General features: G+C 44.0%; 2 protein-coding genes across 8 annotated transcripts in view; one reads left to right on the plus strand and one right to left on the minus strand.

The window, feature by feature from the left end:
* Nucleotides 1–4,772: 4,772 nt before the first annotated feature.
* Mixl1 (Mix paired-like homeobox) lies at nucleotides 4,773–7,360 on the plus strand. 2 transcript variants are annotated; one of them, XM_027419059.1, is made up of 2 exons: nucleotides 4,773–5,148; nucleotides 7,023–7,360. In XM_027419059.1, the coding sequence occupies exons 1-2, from the start codon at nucleotides 4,773–4,775 to the stop codon at nucleotides 7,358–7,360; spliced, it is 714 nt and encodes a 237-aa protein (XP_027274860.1). The 2 variants fall into 2 exon arrangements, with proteins under 2 accessions (XP_027274860.1, XP_027274861.1); XM_027419060.1 differs by having other exon boundaries at nucleotides 4,773–5,144; nucleotides 7,052–7,360.
* A 5,345-nt stretch (nucleotides 7,361–12,705) lies between these two features.
* The window catches only part of Lin9 (lin-9 DREAM MuvB core complex component), a 40,918-nt gene continuing 28,458 nt past the window's right edge, over nucleotides 12,706–25,165 (minus strand). For all 6 annotated transcript variants that reach the window (XM_027418836.2, XM_027418841.2, XM_027418837.2 and 3 more), the window contains 4 exons: nucleotides 19,556–19,681; nucleotides 15,175–15,354; nucleotides 14,947–15,044; nucleotides 12,706–14,148 (listed from right to left, as the gene is read on the minus strand). In XM_027418836.2, coding sequence (XP_027274637.1) covers nucleotides 14,043–14,148; nucleotides 14,947–15,044; nucleotides 15,175–15,354; nucleotides 19,556–19,681 — 510 coding nt within the window. In that variant the 3' untranslated portion in view covers nucleotides 12,706–14,042. The remainder of the gene's footprint in view (nucleotides 14,149–14,946; nucleotides 15,045–15,174; nucleotides 15,355–19,555; nucleotides 19,682–25,165) is intronic.

Consider the following 25,165-nt stretch of genomic DNA (forward strand, 5'->3'; position numbering starts at 1 on the left):
GGAGCTTTCGCACACTCCCTGCAGTGGCCGCCACCCCCGACCCTCATACGCGAACAAGGGAAAACCCACATGTCCCTGTACGATAGATCACATTGCATTCTTTGCTTCAGTTTTGTAAAAGTCAAGTTTTGTTTGTTTTTGTTTTGCTCTTCAGGGACCAAACCCAGGGCCTTGGGCATGCTGCAGTGTTGGTCTTGTTAAATCAAATGTTGTCCCTTTCTTCATTTATGGTCTTTTTATTTTCCAGGATGCAATGCAGAATATTATATTACAGTTATTCATCCAAAAATTGAGACTGCCTTGCTATATTCCCAGCATAAGAAAGATGAATCCGGCCAGGTGGTGGTGACGAACACCTTTAATCCCAGCACTTGGGAGGCAGAGAGAGGCAGGCAGATCTCTGAGTTTGAGGCCAGCCTGGTCCGCAAAGTGAGTTTCAGGACAGCTAAGACTATTAGACAAAGAAACCCTATCTCGAAAATTTTTAAAAAAAGAAAGAAAGTTGAGCCAAGAGGGTAAAAAATTCCAGGACAGTCTGGATTGCATGGCAAGACCTTGTCTCAAAAGAAAAAAACAAAAAAACAAAACAACAAAAAAAAACAAAAACAATAAAACGAGAATTCTCAAAAGGCTTAAAAAATGCATTCCCAAACTTATTTATTTATTTATTTATTTATTTATTTTTGTTTTTGAGGCAGGGTCTTGTTATGTAGCTCTGGCTGGCTTGGAATTCCCTATGTAGAGCAGGTGGGAATTGGTATGATCCTCCTGTCTCAACCTCCCAAGTACTGGGGCAACAGGCATTTGCCACCACAGCTGGGTTTTGTGAACATGATTTAAAATAACTGAAGCAATGCTGAAGGACATGAAAAGCACTCTCTCTCTCTCTCTCTCTCTCTCTCTCTCCTTTTCTTTAAACAAGGTCTCTCTATATGACACAGCTCTGACTGTCCTGAAACTCACTACATAAACCCGGCTGGCCTCACATTCACAGAAACCCTCCCTTCTCGGCCTCCTGAGTGTTGGCATTAAAGGTGTGCACCATCTGCCTGCCTGACAGTTTTTCTTTCTATCACTTCCAAGTCCAACCTGAGCCTTCTATGTATCTGCGCAAGGACTATATTTTAGGCACGTCCAAGCACATGCAAGAAGATCCTCAGTTCAGAGCCAGAGAGATGCTCAGCTGGTCAAGGTGCTTGCCACCAAGTCTGAGTTTCCTCTCTGGGCTTACATAAAGGAAGGACAGAACCATGTCCCACAAATCATCAGCCCATTTCCCTGCCTGATAGGTCCCCTCTCCAGCAAGCAGAGGGTGGCAGAGGACAGGGATGGACAAAGAACCTGTGATGCTTTTCAGGTTGGAGGATTCCTACAGCCCAGAATTCAGCCTGAGTCTCTTTGGAAGGTTTGGCTCTTGCTGGCAAGTTCCCACTAGGAGCAACAGCCACAGACCTCTGGTTTCCTTTCCAGGATGGCTTCTTTTTGTTTTGTTTTTTGTTTTTTGTTGTTTGTTTTTCAAGACAGGGTTTCTCTGTGGCTTTGGAGGCTGTTCTGGAACTAGCTTTTGTAGACCAGGCTGGTCTCAAACTCAGAGATCCGCCTGCCTCTGCCTCCCGAGTGTGCACCACCACTGCCTGGCCCAGGCTGGCTTCTTGATCCCTCAGGTACAGCAATGCAGCCATCACTGCAGCTGAAGGACAGCAGCTCCTAGGTGGCAGTGACCGGCGTCTCTCACCTCCAAGGTAACTGGGGTCCAGTGCTTCTTCCATGGAGTCACTTCTGGAGGTCAGCTTGGTGCACCATCTCTTCAGGTCTCTGGGCTTGTATTTCTTGAAGAGTAAGATGGGAACACACATATCTACTACATACATAAGCACAGTCTAGCATAGCCATAAATGTCTTTGCCTTTAAATAATTCATTTTAAACAATGGATTAAAAGTGAGTGATGGGCTGGGCGTGTAATCCAGTGGTAAGGGCCCTGTTGGCATGCGCAAGGCCCTGGATTTGATCCTCAGCATCACGGGGGGTGGGTGGGTGGGTGGGGAGAATAAAATCATGTATGAAATTTCCTGTTTAGGAGGCTGAGGCAGGTAGATCTCAAGTTCAAGGCCAGCCTGGGCTACATAGTGAGACCCAGTCTCTAAATAAACAAACGAAAGCTGTAAGACTACAGTCTAGTTGCTATGGTGCCTGCCTGGCACACGCAGGTCGGTGTTTGATCTCCAATATTGTATAAAATCAGGCATTATGTGGAAGTCTCGCAATTAAAGTGTTGAGGTGTGGAGGTGGGAAGGCCAGAGGTTCAAAGTCATCCTTGGCTACATAGAGTTTGAGGCTAGCTAGCCTGGAATACACAAGACCCTGATATATGTATGGGGTCGGGGGAGGCATAGAAAATAAAAATCTGATTTCCCATTCCAGACTCTGTGAGTCTGGCAAAGAAATAGAAGAGGAAAGAAAAGGAGATGTTTGGAGGAGTGTGTGCCTGAGAGAGAGAGAGAGAGAGAGAGAGAGAGAGAGAGAGAGAGTGTGTGTGTGTATGTGTGTGTGTGTGTGAGAGAGAGAGAGAGAGAGAGAGAGAGAGAGAGAGAGAGAGAATATGTGTGTTTGAGGGAAGAGTTAGATCAGCAGTGGATCTGGACCCCTTTGGGGAGTTGAACAACCCCACAGGGGTCACATATCAGATAGCCTGCATATCAGATATTTATATTATGATTCATATAAGTAGTAAATAATAATTTTATGGTTGGGGGTCACCACAACATGAGGAACTGTACAAAGGGCCACAGCATTAAGAAGGTTGGGAGCTAGCCAGGCAGTGGTGGTGCACGCCTTTAATCCCAGCACTTGGGAGGCAGAGGCAGGTGAATCTCAGTGAGTTCCAGGCCAGCCTGGTCTACCAAGCAAGTTCTAGGACAGCTAAGGCTTCACAGAAAACCCCTGTGTAAAAAGAAGAAGAAGAAGGAGGAGGAGGAGGAGGGAGAGGAGGAGGAGGGAGGAGGAGGTAGAGGAGGTGGAGGAGGAGGAGGGAGGAGGAGGAGGAGGGAGGAAGAGGGGAGGGGGGAGGAGGGGGAGGAGGAGGAGGAAGGGGAGGAGGAGGAGGAGGAAGGGGAGGAGGAGGAGAAGGAGGAGGAGGAAGAGGAGGAGGAAGAGGAGAAGAAGAAGAAGAAGAAGAAGAAGAAGAAGAAGAAGAAGAAGAAGAAGAAGAAGAAGAAGAGAAGGCTGAGGAGAGCCACTAGATTAGCCAGAAAAAGCCGGCCTGGGGTTCTCAGGATCTATGGAATGCAGGAGGCCAGGACAACTCAAGCCTGGAACTTTCAGCAGCTCTCAGATCACTCTGTGCTTTCAAACCTGGAATGATTGCCCATCGTGAAGATATGCCCACTTGCTGTTCTTCCAGAGGACAAGGGTTCAGTTCTCAGCACCATGTCAGGCAGCTTACAGCCAGCATCTTGGAAACAGTGGACACATTGTCCTCTTTTGGCCTCCTTGGGGACCCACATGCGTGGGAGCAAACATGCTGTATTTATGAACAGCACGCAAGAGAACATGCCCTCTCCTCTGAGACCTCCTATTAGCATTGTAGAACCAGCAGGAACAGTCCTGGGCTGGGCTGTGGAACACCCCTCCCTCAGTAGAGAGCTCCCTTGAGACTGTGGAAGCGGCACTCTGGTGCTGTGTCCTTCTGTTGCAGCCTTGCAGGCCTCGGATCTCTCTACTAAGTAACCAAGATCTAGCCAAAGCTTTTGCAGAGTGCCTAGCAAGATTTCACACACGAGCACATGCACACACGCACGCGCACGTGCACACACACATACACACATGCATACACATTTCAAAAGAAAGCAGAGGCTATAGCTCAGTGGACGACTTCTTCAGGATTTTCCGGGTTCCATGTTCTATCCTCCGGACCAGAGAGTGGGTGGAGCGGGGAGACGACTTGTAAGAATAAATGAATTCACGGAGAAGTCATAATTAAACTACAAATCAGCATAAAACAAAACGGGAACTTCAAATGGGCCCCAGGGGACAAAGGAAAGGCATTAGAGGGAGCAGAAACTTCAAGGAGTGCTCTGAGCGCTGTTGGGACTCTCTCGGAGCGCTAACCCGGCTCAACTTCAACCCGCCCAGCTTACACCATCCTTCTTGACAAGTCACAGATACTCCAGGCAGGAGCATCGTCCCTGCTCAGGATGTGGGCCTACCCGCTTTGAGGTTTCTTTATCTTCACCCCCCTCGGATTCAGGATGTGTCGGGGTGGTTTGGAGGAGGACAGCGCTAGGCTGTTTGACCAACCTGGAGTAAGGTCTAGCACATAGCAGGGGTGGTAAACAGCGCCTTTGATGGTGACAGGCGGACAGCGGGCCCGGCTCGGAGCGGGGACCTGAGAACCCGGCCCAGGAGAGATCCGGGCGCTCTTGAGGGACCTTCTGACCAAGAAGAGGGGATTCTGATGGAATCTGGCGGGCACTTGGGGCGGCCCCTCAGAAGCGGATCTGTTCTAGGTATGTGGATTGGTGGTCGGGCTGGCTGGGGATGGGCGTGGAAGGGACGGAGCGGCTTGGCTGGCTCAAGTTCGCGCCTCCCTCCCTCCGTCCCCAGGTCAGCGGAAACGATTATTCCCGCGGCGTCTGGCGGGGCCGGGGCGGGCTCGCACCCCAAGGAGACCTGGCCTGCCTCCCCGACGCCTTTGATGGCGCCGCCGCCCCCTCCCCAGCCCCGGGTGGCTATAACTGCAGGCGCGCGGGGGGCGTGCGAGTGTCGGCGAGCCATGGCTGCAGCAGGGTCCCAGCAGCTCCAGTTCGCCGAGGGCGCTGTTTTCCCCTCCTTCCCGGCCGCGCACCCGGGAGGGCCGCCGCTCCCGCCCCACGCGCCCCCGGACTCCCGCGCCCCGGCGGTCACGCCGTGCTTTTCAGGCCGAAGCCCGGGACCCGCAGCGCAGACCCCCGCCGGCCTGGATCCGCCCCGGGCCCCCAAAGGCGCGGCCGCCCCGTCGGCGCCGCCGCAGCGCCGCAAGCGCACGTCGTTCAGCTCGGAGCAGCTGCAGCTGCTGGAGCTCGTCTTCCGCCAGACTATGTACCCCGACATCCAATTGCGGGAGCGCCTGGCCTCGCTCACGCTGCTCCCCGAGTCCAGGATCCAGGTGAGTGCGTTTGCAGGCGCGCGGAGGAGTGGAGGGCATCGGGAGTCGCAGGCTTGTTGAGTCGTTTCCCCAAGTTACTTTCTTGAACCTCGTGATTCTAGACCACTAAATAGAGATGTCAGTAAAGGCCTTGTAATTTGCGCTGCTAGGAGGCTTCCTGACCCCCCTGAAAGGTCCCCTCAGGAGAGCGATGGGAAGTAGTTGAGCATTTTCCAGTGTCCTCTAAGAAGACAAAGGAGAGGGGTGAGGTCACGAGTCTTCCTCTGGTTTTGATTTTAAGTAGTAGAGCACGGTTGAATCACCAGGTACCTTTAAGGCAAGCAACTTTCTTCTAACTTTGAAAAACGGAGTGCAAAGTGAGTTTCTTGTCCGGAGTAATTTAGATCAGAATCCTGGAGAGAGAAGCTGCGCGCCACACTCGTGTGTGTGTGTGTGTGTGTGTGTGTGTGTGTGTGTGTGTGTGTGTGTGTGTGTGTGTTTGAGACAGGCTAACTCTGGTAGTCAGGTGCTAAGTAGGCAGGCTGGACTTGAATTCACAATCCTCCTGTTCCAGCTTCCTGAGTGCTTGGATTACAGCTTTGTCTCTCCGCCTCCCTCCCCCAAATTAGAAACTCGCCGTCCTGACTGTTAGTCTGTGCCCCCAAATGCAGTTTTATGTAGGAGGCCTCATTTAATCCAAGGAGAGTGTGGACCGCTCCCAGCCCCAGCCCCGCCTTTTTTCTGGCCAGCCCAGAACTCGCTCTGATATACCAGGCTGGCTTCAACTCAGAGATCCCGCCTGCCTCTGTTTCCCTGGAGCCCTGGGATTAAAAGTATACACTACAACCACCCAGCTTCAGCTGTCACTTTCAACAGTTGTCACCAGAGGCTTCCTAAGCAGGCCACATTGAGTGATCATGGAGACACAGCAAAGAAATTTACACACAGAAATGAGGTTCATTAAGGAAAAATACCTACGTGCTTTGACAGGGGAGTCCAGACATTCAAAACTGGACTCTAAATAATTTGAAAGTCTGTCACCAAGGCAGAGTAGCCCTGTCTTGTTGCCCAAGAACTTTGGCGCCCTTACTTCTGTGACCTCTTTTCTCATTGCAAAAGTCCCATATAAAGTGTAGACAGGTGAGTGTGCTGGCCCATGCCTGAAATCCCAGCACTTAGGACACTTAGGAGGCAGAAGAATCAAGGGACTCAATGTCATCCCTGCCTGTATATCCAGTGTGAAGCGCCTGGGATCCACAAGACCCCCCCCCCCACCCCACCCCCACCCCGTCTCTGTGGCTTTGGAGGCTGTCCTGGCACTCGCTCTGTAGACCAGGCTGACCTCGAACTCACAGATCCACCTGCCTCTGCCTCCCCAGTGCTGGGATTAAAGGCATGCGCCACCAAGGCCTGGCGACCCGTCTTTCATTTATTTTTTAATGTGTAAAATGAAAAACAGACAAACAAACCAAGTATAGCAAGTGTAGACAGAACCAGGCTCCACTCCAGCTTTGCATCTGAGAATGCCTGGAGAAGTCTGGTGCCCCAACCATCAAAAACCAACTCAAGTGCTTTCTGTAAACCACAGGCTCTGAGCAGAGAGCCATGGCTAATAATAACTGGCATTTATATTGCTCGTTGAGAACAAGCTGATAGGGAAGAACTCTGTGCCAGTCTGGGGATAGCTTGCTTTGTAGAGGGCTTGCCTAGCGTGCATGGTGCTGTGCCAGCTCCACACAAACCAGGTGTGGTGATGCATGCCTATAACCCCAGCTCTGGGGAAGTAGAGGAAGGAGAATTGGAAATTCAAGGTCAAAGTCATCCTTGGCGACAACCTAAGTTTGATGCTATCTCAATAAAAGCCCCCAAACCAACAACAAAAACTCCAACTCAAAGCAGCTGTGCGGTGTTTTCCTCCTGTCTCCCAGGTGTGGTTCCAGAACAGACGGGCCAAGTCCAGGCGCCAGAGTGGGAAGTGGTTTCAGCCCTTATCAGCAAGGCGGGAAGCTTGGCTCCATCGCTCTGCTCCAGGGACTGAAGCAAGATGTTTGAAGCCCCAGCCGCCTCTGCAGGCAGATGTGAACTGCCTTCCAGATCCCAACAGAGCTGGAGGAGGCGTCTGTGACTCTGGTTCTCAAGGTCAGAGTTTTGATACCTATCCACCGCTCTCGGAAGACTTCGGCTCAAAGTTGGACTCATGGGAAGAGCACATCTTCTCTGCTTTCGGTAATTTTTGACGATTCTGGGAGAGTTCAGGATGCACTAAGAGGAGTCCGGGGAGACACGAACCAGAACACTACTCTTACCCTGACTGGCCGTGGCCTTGTTGTTGATCATGGTTCTGGATCATTTCTCACTTGAAGGTTTCTCTCCTTTTTGCCACTGAGCCTTTACCGGTGGCTTGTTCTCTGTGGCCACTCATCCTTCCACCCAGGCGCACCTGTGAACCTCAGAGTCTCTACATTCAATTTGGTCCATTCCCCCTGGGATATCCTTATTTTTCAGACTTGTTGTTCAGAACTTGTTTTCTTCATGGGAACCTTCAGATTGACTCAATGTCCCCTTTTCCTTGGCAGCCGCTGTCTCCTCATGGCCCCTCCAGGACCCACAGCCTAGAGTCAGTCACTCATTCTAGCCAACACCCTCAACTCTAACCGTATCACCAAGATTTATTACTCTTTTTAACTGAGCCTCTTGTTTTGATCTTGACCTTGCTGTGTAGTTAAGGATGACCTTGAATGCCTGTCCTTCTACGCTTGTCTTCCGAGTTCTGGGATCACTAGTGTGTGCCACCGTGACTAGATGTTGCTATATTTGGTTAAAATTGTATGATATACAACAGATATATCCAAGTCAATCTGTGTAACACATGTATGACCTCACATAGCTGCCTCTTTTTTTTCTGTGATGACACCGAATCTATTATTTTAGCAATTTTCAGGTATATGGTATGTTGTTATTAATTATAGCCATTACCATAGATTTCCTCAGCTTAGTTTTCCTAACCGAAACTGTGCCCTAAACACCTCTCCCCTGCTCCCCTCTTGACTGGTTCTTCATCTGGCCTGTCATCTTTACACTCATCACTAAAGAGGCTACATTCAAGTTCTTCCAGGAGCCCCAGTGCATCTCATTCCCCACTTACTCAGAAAAGAAGTGACTCTATTTGGAAATCTGTAGTAGCCTCCAGTTATCAAATTATGCTCCCAATAAAAGACACCATCTTCAGCTTATGCAAACCTTTAGATCATTTATCCACAGTACACCTCTCTGTCTCACTGATTCCTTTCTGGTTGGGACTCATTGAAAAAAGTTTCTTTTTAATTTTTTTTTAACTTTACGTGCATTGGTGTTTTGCCTGCCTGCATGCCTGTGTGAGGGTGTCAGATCTTGGAGTTACAGACAGTTGTGAGCTGCTATGTGGGTTCTGGGAATTGAACTTGGGTGGTCCTCTGGAAGAGCAGCCAGCCCCACCCCCTTTAAATTTATTTTTGTTTTAAGTTTCTTTTTCAACTGGGTGATGGTGGCAGACACCTTTAATCCCAGAATTTGGGAGGCAGATGCAGGTGGATCTCTGAGTTCCAGGCCAGCCTGGGCTACAGAGTTCCAGGACAGGCTCCAAACCTACACAGAGAAACCCTTTTTGGAAAAAGCAAGAAAAGAAAAAAAAAAGTTTCTTTTTCAAAATAGCTCAGACACCCACCTTTCTGAAACCTAAACTTTTTCTAACTAATTTTAATTTTTGTACCTGTTACTTTGACTACTGTTTTTTTCTTAGCACTTGTTATTATGTTTCCTGTACAACATTAGTGGATTACTAAATGTTTCTCACTGGTGCCCTCACGTAAATTCCATCAAAGTGAATTGTTTTTGGCTCTTAATCATTATGTTTTTAGGCGGCTCTTAATCACCATGTCAGTGCACAGTTGCTCAGCACATACTGAATGGCTGTGAAAACATTTCCAAGGGAAGTTTCTCCAAGTACAGTGCATTGAGAATTGATTCGAGTTAAAAGCTTATTTGCTGGGCTTTTGAGATGGCTCCATGGGAGTCAACATGTCTGACACCAAGCCTGATGACCTGAGTTCAATCCCCAGGGTTCACGTGGTGGAAGGAGAGAAGTCATATCCTCAAGCTGGCTTCTGACTCCCACATGAGTGCTGTGGTGTGAAACCACCCCCAACAAAACCAATAAGTAAATGTAAGAAAAAAATTAAAAAGCTTATTGTCCATTGCTGTGATGAGACTCCATTGGTAGGGCGACACATCATACAAAGTGTTCAGTTGGGCTTTCAGTCTCAGAGGGTTAGTGTCCATGATGGAGAGGGGGAGACATGATGGCAGCAAGTGCTCACATCCGAAGATGAGGAGGTAGAGACCTCAAAGCCAGTAACACACATCCTCTACAAGACCTAATCCCTCCTCCACCAACTGGGCACCAAGTTTGCAAATGTATGAGCTATAGGGGCCATTCTCATTCAGATCGCCACACTTATCTTTGCTTGTTCAAAGTAGGTAGCACTCACTGAGTAGTTTGGTTTCATATTTCTTTCTAGTTTTGCATTCCCAGTATATGTAAATGAGTAAGTTAACTTAAGATCTGTACAAATACTGATACGCTAGTTTGAGGTCTCACCATCAGAGTCTCACACTTAAAACTGGTGACAATTTAGATGACAGTTTAGGCCAATTGAGATGACGAAAATCCAGTGACAAGATGGAAAAGATTTCAGAACACCTTAAAGTTAATCATGTAATTCGGGGCTGTAGAGATGTCTCAGCAGTTAAGAATACTTGTTGCTATTATTGCAACAACTTTGATTCCCATCACTCTCATGATGGCTAACTGTCCTTAATTCCAGTTCCCGATTTGATGTCCTCTTGTGGCCCCCATGGGCACCAGGTATACGAATGTATGCACAGACAGGCAAACCACCATACAAAAGAAAGAAAGGAAGGAAGAAAGAAAGAAAGAAAGAAAGAAAGAAAATAAAAGAATGGCTCATGGTCACAGAGCTCTAACATAGCAATGGCCAGGACTTCAACCCACTAGTTAAACTTCATGGCTCCTTTGCCACACTGACCCTTCTAGTTAGGATAATGGAACCCATTTAAAAGAAGGCCCCAAATCAGAATTTCCATATGCAAGTTACTGTCTTTCAAAGCTATCACGGAAAAGCATACAATCATTCCAGTGACAATAAGGCGCTGAGATACTCAGTGGCTAATTCATCACACAAATACTATTTAGTGCCTGTGAACAGGCAGGTGCTCACGGTGTCATAAGGATTTAGAGTTAAAATAGGCAATATATATGTGTGTGTGTGTATGAGATATATATCTCACAGCATACACACACACACACACACACACACACACACACACACACACACACTGCTGTGAGATACAAGATCCGAATTACTGCTCATGATAGCAGAGGTAGGCTGTCTGTAGCATTTCTGGATGTGGGTTGTGGTCAAGGAGCACCCCTTCGGGAAAGTACTGCTGCAGTAAGATCAGTAAGGAATGGTTGCAAGTTACAGAGAAGGGAAATGAAGGCCCTGTGTGTGGGATAATGAACCAGATGGAGAGACAGTGGAGACTGACTGGACTGTGCATGGCTTTGTAGGTTTTCTCAGACTTCTGAATTTGTCCCAAGGTCATAGACTTTAAAGGTATTCCTAGACAGGGATAGCATGACCAACTCTGCATTTTAAGAATGCCACCCTGTCTGAATGTGGAGATGCTGAGTAGGTGCTGAGAGCTAAGTGGAGAGATCACTGTGATGTCCCAGCTGCAGATGGCGAAGTGAGTAGCAGTGATTGAAGACAGATTCCAAGGAGAGAACTTAAAGCTGGTGTGGTAGCCATGACTAATCCTAGCACTTGGGAAGTGGAAGCCAGAGGATCAAAAGTTATAAGCAAGATCAAGGCCAGGGTGGCTGCATGAGACCTGAAGAGGAACAAACTTGTTTCATGTGTGGTGCTGGTACCTTGGGACTCACACAGGCCAGGCAAACACTATGTGTCTGAGCATTGGACTCACACAGGCCAGGCAAACACTGTGTCTGAGCCTTGAACCTGATACATGCTGGGCAAGCACTGTGTCTCCAGGCAATCCCTAGGCCCCATTTTTAACTCTTTGACACAGGGTCTCACCAAGTGATCCAGGTTGGTCTTGAATTCACTCTGTAGCTCAGGCTGGTCATGAACTTGTGATCCTTCTGCCTCAGCCTCCCAAGTAGCTGGGATTATGGGTTAGTTGTGTGACCCAAAAGACAATCTGTAATCTGTAAGGTGGAGATATCTTTATTGAGATAAATACCAGCCAAACGCAGTCAGAGCTTGCCAGGGGCAGCTGAGCAGCCAGGCCAGAGAGAAGGGGCAGGAGAGGGAGTTTCCATGTTCTCTCGGTCCCTTAACAGCCCACGCCTGACCTCACCTTGACCACACCTTGACAGGCATGGTCAGGCACACCAGCCTCTAACAGGCGTGGCTTACTGTCCCCTACAATGGGTCTAACCCTCACCAGGTCAGCTCAATAAAGAAAACTCAATAGGCATGTTTTTACATTCTCAGTGACCAGTGAATTTGACTTTAAAGTTAGTGTCCAGTAATTCAGAACTGGTCTCTTTTGGCACCATCTGGCCCTGGGAGCTTTCTGCAAAGCTGCAAACATGTGCTCAGCAGTGACAGTGTCATTCAAGACATGGTGCAGCTAACTCAAAACGACAACTCAAAATAGACAGTTCTTTCCTTAGCAAAAATAATTTCAGCTGTATTCTCAGGAGCAGGCCCTGGTGTCAACACCACAGCACTGAAGGACACACTTGTGTGTCTGACTTATGTGTGACAATCGAGCTTTAAGCAATATAAAAGAAACATGTCAAAACATTTATCTACTTCCATGCAGAATATATTATTAAATTCAGTCTTCTGCTAGGTCCACAGTAGAAGAAATAATTTACTTGCTTAGTGTTTCCACAGTGATTTGTTAACGAATGAAAACCAAAGTAAACCACCTCTCCCTAATACAATACCAATGGTGATGTTTTTCAAGATAATTAGAGCTGGACATGGTGGTGTGTGTCTTAAGTCCCAGCTGCAAAATGTGCTTGGGCAACATAGTGAGAATTTGTCTCCAACAAAAACAATATAAAAGGCCTGGTAACTGATCTGTAGTGTATCTCCTGAAAGCTTAGTGGAAACTGTAATTCTTGAAAACATTTAAAAAGAAATTTTTTTTGAAACAGGTTCTCTCCATGTAGAACAGGGTGGCCTTGAACGCACAGAAATGTACCTGGCTCTGCTGGGTCCCAAGTGCTGGGATTAAAGGAGTGCACCACCAGACCTGGATATAAAAGCATATTACTTTTATTTATTTGTGTGTGTGTGCTGTAGTCAGAGGACAAGTGACAGGAGTAATTTCTCTCCTGGCACCATGTGGGTCCTGAGGCTGAAGCTCAGATTGCCCGGCTGGGCACCAAGCACTTCTTACCTGCTGAGCCATCTCACCAGTCCCCCTGAAACATTTTACATACAATTAACTATCAACTCATATTAAAGAAATGAGAATGCAGATATTAAATTTCATAGATCGATTTATTTAGAATTACAAATATTAAGAATAAAAGATTTATGCATTTCTTAATTAACATAACAGTTTAGCTAAATATAAACTCTGCACTAAAGATCTGCAGTGGCCCAATACCAACAAAGAACACGGAAGCGCTTTTAAACTATACAAAAATTTCAAATGGAAAATAATCTTATTTCAGTTTTATTATACATTAATTTACAAAAAGTCTCATTTTATGAGACGTCAAAGAATCAGAATCACCTCTATAGTTATATTTTAAACTCCAAATCTGAAAACAATTATATTTTGGCTTTATAATAATCTATATTAAAACAAAAATTTTAAAATACATACTTTTTACAAGATTATTTTCGGCAGGTTTTTTCTTAAAAAAAAAAAAAAAAGAAAAAACAAAACCAAACAAGAAAAAACTAAAACAAAACCTCCCTCTGTAATTCACACCGGTCATATGCTTTCCTTATAAAATATTTTTACTTTATAAATTGTGTACTGTTGGATTTTAACCAGTAATCTGGTTTAAAGTTGTGCAAATAAACAAAAAATATGAAAATAGTGTGTTATCAGTCTTTTTTCTTAAAATAAATCTAACAATAGCACTTTTCGCCCTGAATCATGGAAAGGCATGCCAAGTCCACTCGCTGAAATCCAGCGGCCTACAATACAGTTCTTCCCACTCCTTCATTTTCTTCTACTGATAAACAACGTTTTATAAATTATGATAAATTAAAATAGTTATTATTATAAATTGATCTATAGAACCATGTCATACTGTCAGTATATGCAACATATACTTAAGTCTCTGTTTCCCATCCATCTTCCAGTGGCTTCCTTAACACCAGGACGACTTCCCACACTCACGATGTAAATTTTGAAGCCTGAGATATAATGATCAACGAAATCCACTGGACCGGTGATTTTTCAGATGGATTCCGTCACGCATGGAAAAGACCATGCCTCTTTGTGTTCTCTGTCACAGGAGTTGTTTGCATGTGCTGAGCAGAATTCATGCATGTATAAAAAAATGGTGAGCACGCTCCTCCATGAAATAGTATGTTCAGATAGTTTTAGGTTAAAAATATTTGCTGATAAACATGAAATGTAAGCAACACTACTGCATCTGGATAGTAAAAGAAGAATAAATAAATGCTGGTCAGCACAATGCTGGTTTAAGGAGCAGTGCAGTGTATTAGAAGCCATGTCTGGAGACGCACAGTTCCCTCGTTTTCCAGCAGACAGGTTAACTGGTGTTGGAAACTTAGATTAATGAGAAGGACTCCTCAGACCAAGGTCTTGTGCAGTTGGGTACCAGGTCTCCTGTGCTCAGTCTCTGTTGGTGTTGTTGGCCGCAAAGGCATGTAAGTTTCCCATCTGGCTTAGGCCACTCTGGATATGTGCAACATGGATTTCTACATTATTCTGAAAACAACTAAAGAAAGAGAAAATAAGGTTAACTATCACAACATTAAGAAAAACAAAAACTAAGTCTATTAGTTTATAGTGTGTGTGCCATGGCAGTCAGAGGATAACTGTGTGCAGTCTGATCTTTCTGTCTGCTTTCATTTGGGCTCTGGGGACCAAGCACACGGATCCAAGCTTATATGGCAAATGCTTCTGCCCACTCAGCCATCTTGACAGCCCTAAAACTTACTCGTTTATTACTGTGTGTGTGCATGCATGCCCAGGTTCACATGTAGAGGTTAGAAGACAACTCTGTTGTTTCTCTACATCCACCTTTATGTGGGTTCTGGGGATTGAATTCAGGTGGCCAAGCAAGCAAGGGCAAGTGCCATTACCTGCTGAGACATCTCATGACCTCAAGAAAAGCTTTTTTTCCCCTTCTCTCCTAAGGGAGGCTTAATTTTAGTTAGTAAATAGTTGTTTCTTAGAAAACAGCTAAGAAAATGCCTTTAGGGAAGAAACAGATCTGTTTCAGTGATTGTGGGAAAGTATACTTAGAAGCAAAGGAGTGTCAGGGCTACTGAAGCTGTTGTTAAGTCTACAACAAATCAAAAACCAAACGTTATGTCCTGATGCCTTCCTACAGAGAGCTTGTGTGAAATGTCTGTTCTGTCAACAGAATTGAATATAAGTGAAAAAGTCTTTTTAAATATATTTAAGGGATAAACAAATACACAAATACTTCACAAATAAACAAAATTCTTAAAACCTCTACCAAAATGTCACTATGAATTTAACATAAAATAGTTATCGTATATCTAATTACCTGATATTAGAAGCATCTATTGTATTCTTGATGTCATTTAATGAATCTGTGAGTGATTTGAATTCAAAGGAATTCAGGTCTCCTCCCTCTGCTAGACACTACAGGGAAAAAAATGTTTCAAAATTTAATTAAATTTTAGCTTAAATACAGACATACATAGGAACAAATTAATACAGTGTGCTTAGTATAAAAAAAAAAAACTATAAACCTATTTTCTCTGAAATTTACCTTAATTTGTAATAAAATAGCAGTAAGCCTGGCGATTAAATCCGTCAGATTTTCATTTTCAACACACGGATGTCCTGAGGAGGAGTTGGCTTGCCGGACGATTTCCTGGGCTTCTTCCTCACACCTTCGTCTCAAGTCTGTTGGCTGATCAGCAGGCTGGAGTCCCTGGTCTGGTGCAAGCTGAACAGGGAGGAGTAAAACACAAGATCTACTCTGACAAGACTGTGTGGGGCACGGCACACATGTATCATGGCACACACGCGGGAGTCAAAGGACACCTGGGGAATCACTTCTCTCCTACCACCTGGGAGCTGGGTGATACCCTCCACACAGGCTGTGTGAGCTGTCATTAGACTGAACTTGCACGTTTCCGGCAGGAGAACCACAGTGTGATGCAGAGCCCTTCTCGGTATCACTACTGGGAGGCATCCAGTGCTCATCTAGCTCATCACTAGTGAGATGTGTTTCTCTACTGTGAAGTAGTGAAGAATCTGCCACATCTCCACATAGTAAAGATCTCCACTTTGTAATCAGTACTCATGAGAAGACTCTGAGGCTACATAAAGCTCCTATCTGGCATCACACTTTTCTTTACCAGTCTGAGCATCCATTGATGAGCCTTGCTTATATCAATCATTACTATGGTCATTGTCAAATGTTACGTTTATTTTGGTTTTTTGAGACAGGGTTTCTCTGTGCAGCTCTGGCTGTCCCAGACTGGCTCTGTGTCCCAAGTACTGGGATTAAAGATGTATACCACCACTACCTGATGTTCATTTATTTTTAATAGTTTATTTATTTTTCTGTGCACTGGTGTTTTGTCTGCATATATATCTATGTGAGGGTGTTGGACTCTGGAGTTGGAGACAGTTGTGAGCTATGTGGGTGCTGGGAATTGAACCCAGGTCCTCTGCAAGAGCAGTAAGTGCTTTAACCACCAAGCCATATCTCCAGCCCTGTGTGTCTTTTCTTGATTAGTGACCAGCAATTTCCAGGGCTGCCTGGCAGAGGGCAGCCCCAGCCTGACTTCCAGCCTCATGGGCCAGCTGGTGGTGGTGTTTGAACACGTAAAATGGAATCATACAGTTTTTATTCTTTTGTGTCTGAATTGTTCAAAGAGCTGAACAGTAATTGAATTCTGTAATTTTCATTGCAGGTAACACACCACTGTGTAATGATAGCACATTTATTGATCTATCCTAGTATTTATGGGTATCTGTAGTTTCTGAAATTTTTATATTTATTTATTTATTTATTTATTGTTTTTTTGTTTTGTTTTGTTTTGTTTTTGAGACAGGGTTTCTTTGTGTGTGCCTGGCTGGCCTAGCACTTGATCTGTAGACCAGGCTGGCCTTGAATTCAGAGATCCAGGGTGCTGGGATTAAAGATGTGCACCACCACCACCCCCAGTTTTTTCCCCTGATTTCTTAAAAAAAAATTATTTTATGGACAAGTACTGGTGGTGAACGCACTCAGGAGGCAGAGACAGGTGGATCTCTGTGAGTTTGAGGCCAGCCTGGTCTACAGAGAGAGTTCCAGGACAGCCTCCAAAGCTACACAGAGAAACCCTATGTCAAAACAAACCAAACCAAACAAACAAACAGAAAACATTTTTCAATTTAATTTATGTGTATGTTTTGGCTACTTGTATGCCTGATCCAGATGGGGGTGTCAGATCCCTTGGAACTGGCTGTGAACCTCCATGTGGGTCCTGGGAAACAAACTGGGCCCTCTAGAAGAGCAGATAGTGCTTTTAACTACTGAGCCATCGCTGCAGCCCCAAATTTCTGATTTCCAAATTTTACCTATTTATTTTGGTATCCAGTTTCTGATTATGGGTGCTAATAAGAAATGAACATTCTAGTACATTCCTTTTGGTAAATACATGTTGTCTGTGTATACTAAGGAATAAACTGCCAAGTCATAGAGCGCTGGTTTATTGTTTCTTTAAATCAATGCTCTACTTCAAGAGCTTTGTGGAAATCAATTCATTTCACTTGAGTGGGAAAGAAGCCTATTGCAAATGCCCTTGGGCACTCCACAAAGACTGTGTAAGCCTCATCTTTATGTGCCCTTTTGTTACAGAAGTCTCTTAAGCCCTGTGGTCTATACTTCTGGAGAGTTGCTAGTTGGAGTAGGAAATCTATTTACTAGAACAAATCACTGATAGGCAGCAGACGACTGTCAGAAAATTAGAAATAAATAATGATACAGCTAAGCACAGTGGAATATACCTGTAATCCTAGCACTTAGGAAGTGGAGGTGGGAAGACTGTGAGTTCAAGTCCAGCCTGGGCTGCAGAGTAATACTGTATTATTAAAACCCAGGGACTAGGAATTTAGCTCAGTGGCAAAGAACTTACCCAGAACATACAAAACCCTGGTTATGTCATTATCGGAAACTTGAAGTGTGGGATGGAAAGGGGTGTGTGAGTGAGAGTGGAAGGCTAAAATAACAGCATAGGTGATCACAGTTCATTCTGTTTAGTTCAAGTAGCTAGACATCATAATCTACGGCAGATTTTTGGGACTTACCAATATGGTGATTGGAATCTCCTATCAATAATATAGGAGCTTCACTAGAAACACAGTTTCAAAGAATTCAAGGGCAGAAAAATTCTAAAATCACCACAATAATTTAATACTTCATAATAAAAGCCTCAAATTTTAGATGATGGTTTAACTACTTTATTATTTATAATTACATGTGAATGAAAAATTTCCTAAACTCCTGGGATTGTATACCTGAAATCTAAGATTCACAGTTCTAAGACACAGTTGAAGGAAGAGGAAACAGAATAATACAGGGTATGATTGCTGAGAGAATGCATGCTGTTTAAAAAGGGCCGGGGTTAGCTGGGTGGTGGCGGCACACGCCTTTAGTGTCAGCACTCAGGAGGCAGAGGCAGGTGGATGGATCTCTGTGAGTTTAAGACCAGCCTGATCTATAGAGAAAATTACAGGACAGCCAGGGCTACACAGAGAAATGTCATGAAAACCAGGAAAAAAAAGGGGGTGCTGTCGAGATGGCTCAGTGGTTTAGAGCATTGTTTTCGCAGTGGTTTCAGGTTTAGTTCCCAGCATGCACATGGTGACTCATAACCATCTGTAGCTCAGTTCCAGGAAACCCAAAGCCCTCTTCTGACTTCTGGAGGCACTGGGCATACACATGGTGCACATATATACATGCAGACAAAATACTTATACACATAAACAAACAAACAAACAAACAAACAAACAAACAAACAAATAAGCAAGCCTAAGGGAGGCGGCTGGAGGGATGGCTGAGCGGTTAAGTGCACTTGCTCTTGCAGAGGACCTGGTTTCAGTCTCCAGCACCCATGGTGGCTAATAACAGTCTATAACTTCAGTTCCTGAGGATCTGACACCTTCTCTGGCCTCCAATGGCACCAGGTACACACATGGTGAAGAAGAGTAAATACAGGCAAAAACACCCATATATTAAAAAAAAAAAAAAAAAAGATCATGGTAACCAAAAATATGGTTTCTGGGATAGTGGAGTAAGAATAATTGTTCTGGCATGCATGGCGGTTGCATGTCTATAATCCAGCACTTGGGCTAGAGAAGGCTGAGGCAGCAGAATTATGAGTTCAAGGTTAACCTAAACTATGTAGCAAGATACATAGAAAGAAAATGAAACAAAGGACTGGGGAGATGGCACAGCCAAGGAAGTGCTAGCGGTACAAACACGAACGCCTGAGTTTGATCCTTAAAACCCATGTAACAAGCAGGTGTGACAGTATATGCTTGTGATCCCAGTGTTGGGAGGCAGAAAGAGAAGCCTAATTAGCGAGCCCTGAGTCCCAGGGACATCCTGTTTGATAAAACAAGGTAGATAGTTCCTGAGGAATGACACCTGAAACTGACTGCTCACTCTGGTACCCATTAGCCCTTGCCCCTAACAAATGAACAGAAGCAAGCATGAGCGTGTGCAAACAAAAGATAATTAGTTTTCTGGATGCTGACTTCGAAGTTCATTTTTTTTTTGATAGAACAATATCACTTATAATTTAGTAATTGAAAATTGATAGTTCACTATACATAAAATACTCTTAATACTGATATGAGTAAATGTATTTGTTAAAATATAGCTTTGCTAAAAGACCTTTTAAACATCCGTGTTAATGTAGAGCCTGTAAGAGGTAACAGTGAAAGCATTAAATTTCAGATAATGAAACATGGAGGGAAAGTAAAACAATTCAGGCTGGGCATGATAGCATAGCACACCTTTAATCCCAGCACTTGGGAGGCAGAGATCTCTGTGAGTTCCAGGTCAGCTTAGAGTAAGTTCCAGGTCAGTCATAACTATAAAGTAAAACCTTGTTTCAAAAAAACAAAAAAAAGCAATGCAAACCACTTACCTCATAGCAGTACTGCTGAACTTTATGCAAAACTTTGTTTAGGTCTTTGTTCAACTGCTCAAGCTCTAGAACAATTGTTGCGTATCTCCGTTGAAATTCAATACTAATGGGCATGGAATATGATTTCTAAGAAGAAAAAAAATCTTAATAAGGTTTTGGCTGGTTAACAATGCAATTTCAACAATCTAAGAGATCTAAAACACCCAGCAGGTTGTTACATTAGCCTACGGCCAGTGATACCATTCTGTGATAATGGTGTTAGTGGTATTAGGAGACTGTCCTTGTTCATAGAAATGCTTGATGTCTGCCATTTACTCTTTTCTCTCCTTTGTATTTATTTGATTGCTTTAAATTATGTGAGTGTGGCTGGGCAGTGGTGGCGCACGCCTTTAACCCCAGCACTTGGGAGGCAGAGGTAGGCAGATCTCTGTGAGTTCCAGGCCAGTCTGGTCTATAGAATGAGTGGCTTACCCTCTCACTGAAGAATGTATGGACACTTCCTTGCATACCAACCAATACTCTATACATGAAGATGGAGAGTTAAAGGGTCACTCTTCACACACTGTATTTTTTTTTTTTTTTTTTTGGTTTTTCGAGACAGGGTTTCTCTGTGGCTTTAGAGCCTGTCCTGGAACTAGCTCTTGTAGACCAGGCTGGTCTCCAACTCACAGAGATCCGCCTGTCTCTGCCTCCAGAGTGCTGGGATTAAAGGCATGTGTCACCAATGCCTGGCTTCACACACTGTATTTTTTAAGATTTTAGTTTTATGTGTATGGGTATTTTGATGTCTCTGCATCACACGTGGCAGTTCCCCTGGAAGCCAGAAGAGGAAACCAGAGGAATAAGGGGCACCGTGTCATGCAGCATGTTGACTGACAGGTTGTTCTTTAGAATGAGTGGGGGAAGAGTTCTGTCAGACGATGTGTGAACTTGCTAAATGCCAGAATGAAGTCACAAAGGTGAAACTTCATGCTGGAAAGTTTAAAGTCATATGGCTGGGGTACAGCTCAACAATCGGGTGCTGGCTCGCATATGTGAGGGCCTGGGCCCAATCCCCCGTGTAGGGGGACAATTGTAACTTTGGCTGGCCTAGTATATGCTACATACACCAGGCTGGTCTTGAACTCAAGAAATCTTCAGGCCTCTGCCTCCTGAGCACTGGAATTAAAGGCATGTGCTACCATGCCTGACATTATCATCTTGGGTTTTTAAAAATAATTTATTTATTTTTATTTTATGTACATTGGCATTTTGCCATCATGTACATCTGTGTGAGGGCATCAGATCCCCTGGAACAGGAGTTAAGACAGTTGTGAGCTGCTGTGGACGCTGGGAATCGAACCTGGGTCCTCGGGAAAAGCAGCAGTACCTCCTAATTGTTGAGTCATCTCTCTAGCCCATCATCTTGTTTTTTAATGTTTTTGTTTTAACTGAAGTTTTAATAAAAATTGCACAAACATATACAATTCAATGGATTACTACATAGTAATCACACCTGTGTAAAAACATGTTTAATTCTCATAAACATGCCAAGAGAAATAAAAACACTTATCTACGCAAAGACTTATAGACAAATGTTCACAGCAATTTTAGAGAAATTGGAAAAAAATCCAAGTGCTCATTTGTAGATGAATGGATAAATTGTGTCATACTCATAAAGCAAGGTGCTATTCAATAGTAAAAAGAGGAACTTCGGAGGTTCAGCTCAGTGGTACAAGTGCAAGGCCCTGGATTTGATCATTAGCATTGAAGGGAAAAAGCAACTGTGTATTCTGAATCCTGTTACTAGGTAAGTGTATCTCAAACTTGTTATGCTGAAACCAGGCATGAAAAGAGCTCAGGCAGACTGTATAATTCTATTTTTACAAAATTCTAGAAAATATAAACTAATTTTAACCCACGATGATAGGCAGCATATCAATGGCTGCCTAGAAATCAGGAAGAGATTACCAAAGGAAATTTTAGAATAGCAGTAAACAATTTTCACTTTTAGTAGAGCATATGGTAATGGGTTCACAGGCATATGATCAAATTGTATATTTCAAGCAAGCACAGTTGACTGAGCATCAATTCTATCTCAATAAAATTAGGGAAACTAGCCAGGCAGTGTGGCACACGCCTTTAATCCCAGCACTGAGGAGGCAGAGGAAGAGGCAGGCAGATCTCTATGAGTTCAAGGCCAGCCTGGTCTACGAGCTAGTTCCAGGGCAGCCAAGGCTACACAAAGAAATGCTGCCTCAAAAAACAAAACAGGACTGGAGAGATAGCTCAGAGGTTAAGAGCACTGCCTGCTCTTCCAGAGGTTCTGAGTTCAATTCCCAGAAACCACATGGTGGCTCACAGCCATCTATAATGAGATCTGGTGCCCTCTTCTGGCCTGTAGAGATATATGCAAGCAAATACTGTATACATAATAAATAAATAAATATTAAAAAAGAATCACGATTGGAGAAAAATATGCTTAAAAAAACAACAACAAACAAAAATTAGGGCAACTATTAATAGGGAAACCCATCTAGGCCAATTAAGAGAACACCAACATCCTATAACCCTATCTGTGTTATTTCTATTTTCTCTCTCCAGAGGAGCCATTACCACATAACCATAAATTCATAGTTTTGTATTAACTTTATTTCATAAAATACAGCACAACAGAATATATTATTTGCGTTTTGCATCTTGATATGTGGCCCTGGGTAGTCAGGAGCTTACTGTATAAAGCAGGCTGTCCTGGGACCGCCAATGGTTCTCTCCCCTTTTCCCCTAAGCACTAGAGTTAGGGCTGAGCCACCACTGGTCAGATTCACCCCCACTGCAAATATGCACATCAGCTCCTCTGTTGCTGCACAGTGCTCCTTACAGAAACCAGTGATGCACAGTCATGCCGGCATCCGGGCTGCTTCTAATGTAAGGCATTTCAACACTACTGTCGTGAACACTTCATACACATATGGCTGATTTTTTATGGACAAAATTATGGACAAAATAGGAAGTTTTAACTTGTCAAATTTTCACCCATCTTTGGGATTAAGTCTTTAATAGACATACATGCTGACTAAACACCCATACACATAAAATAAAAAATTTTAAAATAAACAAACTCTAAAAGAGAATGAACGTTATCTGTGCACTCACATTACTCTGGTCATTAACAGAGATGAGCTCCAGGGTTTTGGAAAAAGTCTCACTTATTACCCACAATCGTGTTGCCTCCACCTCTGTGCCATCATTAGAGATGTGTGCTAGCACAGCTGGCTGCAAAGCTGACTATCGTCTTAAGACATCTTGGAGGCACAGTCGACTGTCTTTCTGTATGGAAGTCCCTGTCTGTCTAGCAGGCTGCACATCTCGTGATTGCTGGTGCACAGCTGGAAATGTTTCCTCTGACCCTGTGGTTTGCCTTTCAGTTCTTGTTCTTCTCTATTATGTTCAACCAAGATACTTAATTTCAATGTAGGTTAATCCAGCAATCTTTTCCTTGATGGTTTCTGTTTCTGTATTTACTTAGTCTAAGGAGCCCTATTCTAAAGTCATAAATATAATCACTTACAGTCTCTTCAATTTTTTTTTTTTTTTTTTTTTTTGTGTGTGTGTGTTTCAAGACAGGGTCTCTCTGTATGTAGTTCCAGTTGTCCTGGAACTCACTCTATAGACCAGGCTGGTCTGGAACTCACAGAGATCTGCCTGCCTCTGCCTCCCGAGTGCTGGGATTAAAAGTGTGCGCCACCAACGCCCCGACCCAGTCTCTTAAGTTTTCATAGCTCCACTTTGCACTTCTAGGTTTAAATCTGCAGTCATTCTGTCTATAGGATAAAGTAGAGGCTAAATCATCATCACTTCCTCCAGCACTGTGGTATTCAGTTTTCCCAGCTACTAGAGTCTTCAGTTGCTCTACTACTGAGGCATGTACGTCTGTGAACCATGTGCATGCCTAGTGCCCAGGAAGGCCAGAAGAGTGTCAGATCCCCTGAAACCAGAGCTACAGATGGTTCTGAAGCCCCATGTAGGTGCTAGGAATCAAATCCAGACCCTGTGGAAGAGCAGCCAGTGCTCTTAACCACTTAGTCATCTCTCCAGCCCCATATGCTTAAGATGTATTTCAGTAGTCTAAAATAGAAAACACATATTGAAGTTAACAAGCTCAAACATTGACTAACTTACCAGTACTGTATAATTTGATCCAAAAAATCTAGTTCAAATACATACTCTGAAAAACTTCATCAAATTTTCTGGGGGTTGGGAAGATGGCTCACTTGGTAAAAAAACTTGTTGCACAAGCATTAGGACCTGAATGTGTATCCCTAGCACACTCACTGTCTTGAAATACCAACACTGGGTGGGCAAAGACAGGCAGATCCCTGGAATTAGCCTGGACCCATGAGCTCCAGATTCACCAAGAAACCAGACCCTATCTTCAGACATACAATATTGTGGAGAGTGAGCAAGACACCTCACATTGGACTCTGGTCTCCAAACATGTGTACACATATATGCACGTGCACATACATGTCAACATGAACAGACATACAACACACGCACGCACGCACACATACTCCAAAACATTTTTTTGTTGTTGTTGTTTTTTGTTTTTCGAGACAGGGTTTCTCTGTGGCTTTGGAGGCTGTCCTGGAACTAGCTCTTGTAGACCAGGCTGGCCTCAAACTCACAGAGATCCCTGCCTCTGCCTCCCAAGTGCTGGGACTAAAGGCGTGTGCCACCACCGCCCGGCCCATTTTTTTTTTTTTTTCTGGATTAAAAGGAAACTGTAACAGATGAATTTTCTTTGTAAGAATAAAGTACTATGTCCAATCCTTTGAGGTGAAAAACAGTGAAGTACTCAAATTATTTGGTAAAATTAAACATAAACATAAGCTTTTAACTTAAATCACTGAAAAGAAAGATTAAATATTTGTGAGTGTAGAGGCTAGATAAGGCTAGGGTAGATAAAAATCACTACTAGTTAGTATTGAAACACCTGGTTAGAAGTAACTGACATTTAGTGAGTTTTTGTTTTTTGTTTTTTCAAGACAGGGTTTCTCTGTGGAGTTCTGGAACTCACACTGTAGACCAGGCTGGCCTTGTCCTCAGAGATCCACCTGCCTCTGCCTCCCAAGAGCTAGGATTAAAGGCCTGGCTAGTTCAGTGTTTTCTACTTGAAGTTCCCAGAAAAGGAAAGAAAAAAAAAAAAAAAAACAAAAAACTTGATTATACCTTTGATACTCTTAGTTCGAAGTGCCTAAAAAATCAGTACAATTAGCAGAGTATTTATTGATTGTGTCCCTGGTCTTTTGAACAATTCAGGTGTTATCGTTTTCATTACAGAAGAGGGTGAATAGGATTTTCTTTTTTTGGAAACATATACTATTCCATAAAAATTTAATACCTCTTGCCTTACTTTATCCTATATATATGAATCTAAGTTTGTGTTTTGTTTGTTTATTTATACCTGCTAGGGACTGAACATCCACCTGCTCACCCACCCACCAACCCACCAATCTACCCACCCACCCACCCACCTACCTATTTCTGTTATGGTTTGAACCCAGGTTCCCACTGAGCTATACCCCAATCCCAGGTTGTATTTTCAATGCCTTGATAAGAAAATAATCT

This window comes from Cricetulus griseus, chromosome 5 (assembly GCF_003668045.3).
Source record: "Cricetulus griseus strain 17A/GY chromosome 5, alternate assembly CriGri-PICRH-1.0, whole genome shotgun sequence".
In the NCBI taxonomy this organism is placed as follows: Eukaryota; Metazoa; Chordata; class Mammalia; order Rodentia; family Cricetidae; genus Cricetulus; species Cricetulus griseus.

Coding starts and splice junctions, on each gene's coding strand:
- Mixl1 (XM_027419059.1), top strand. CDS start 4,773: ATGGCTGCAGCAGGGTCCCAGCAGCTCCAGTTCGCCGAGGGCGCTGTT. Junction 5,149..7,022: donor CGAGTCCAGGATCCAGGTGA/GTGCGTTTGCAG, acceptor AACTCAAAGCAG/CTGTGCGGTGTTTTCCTCCT.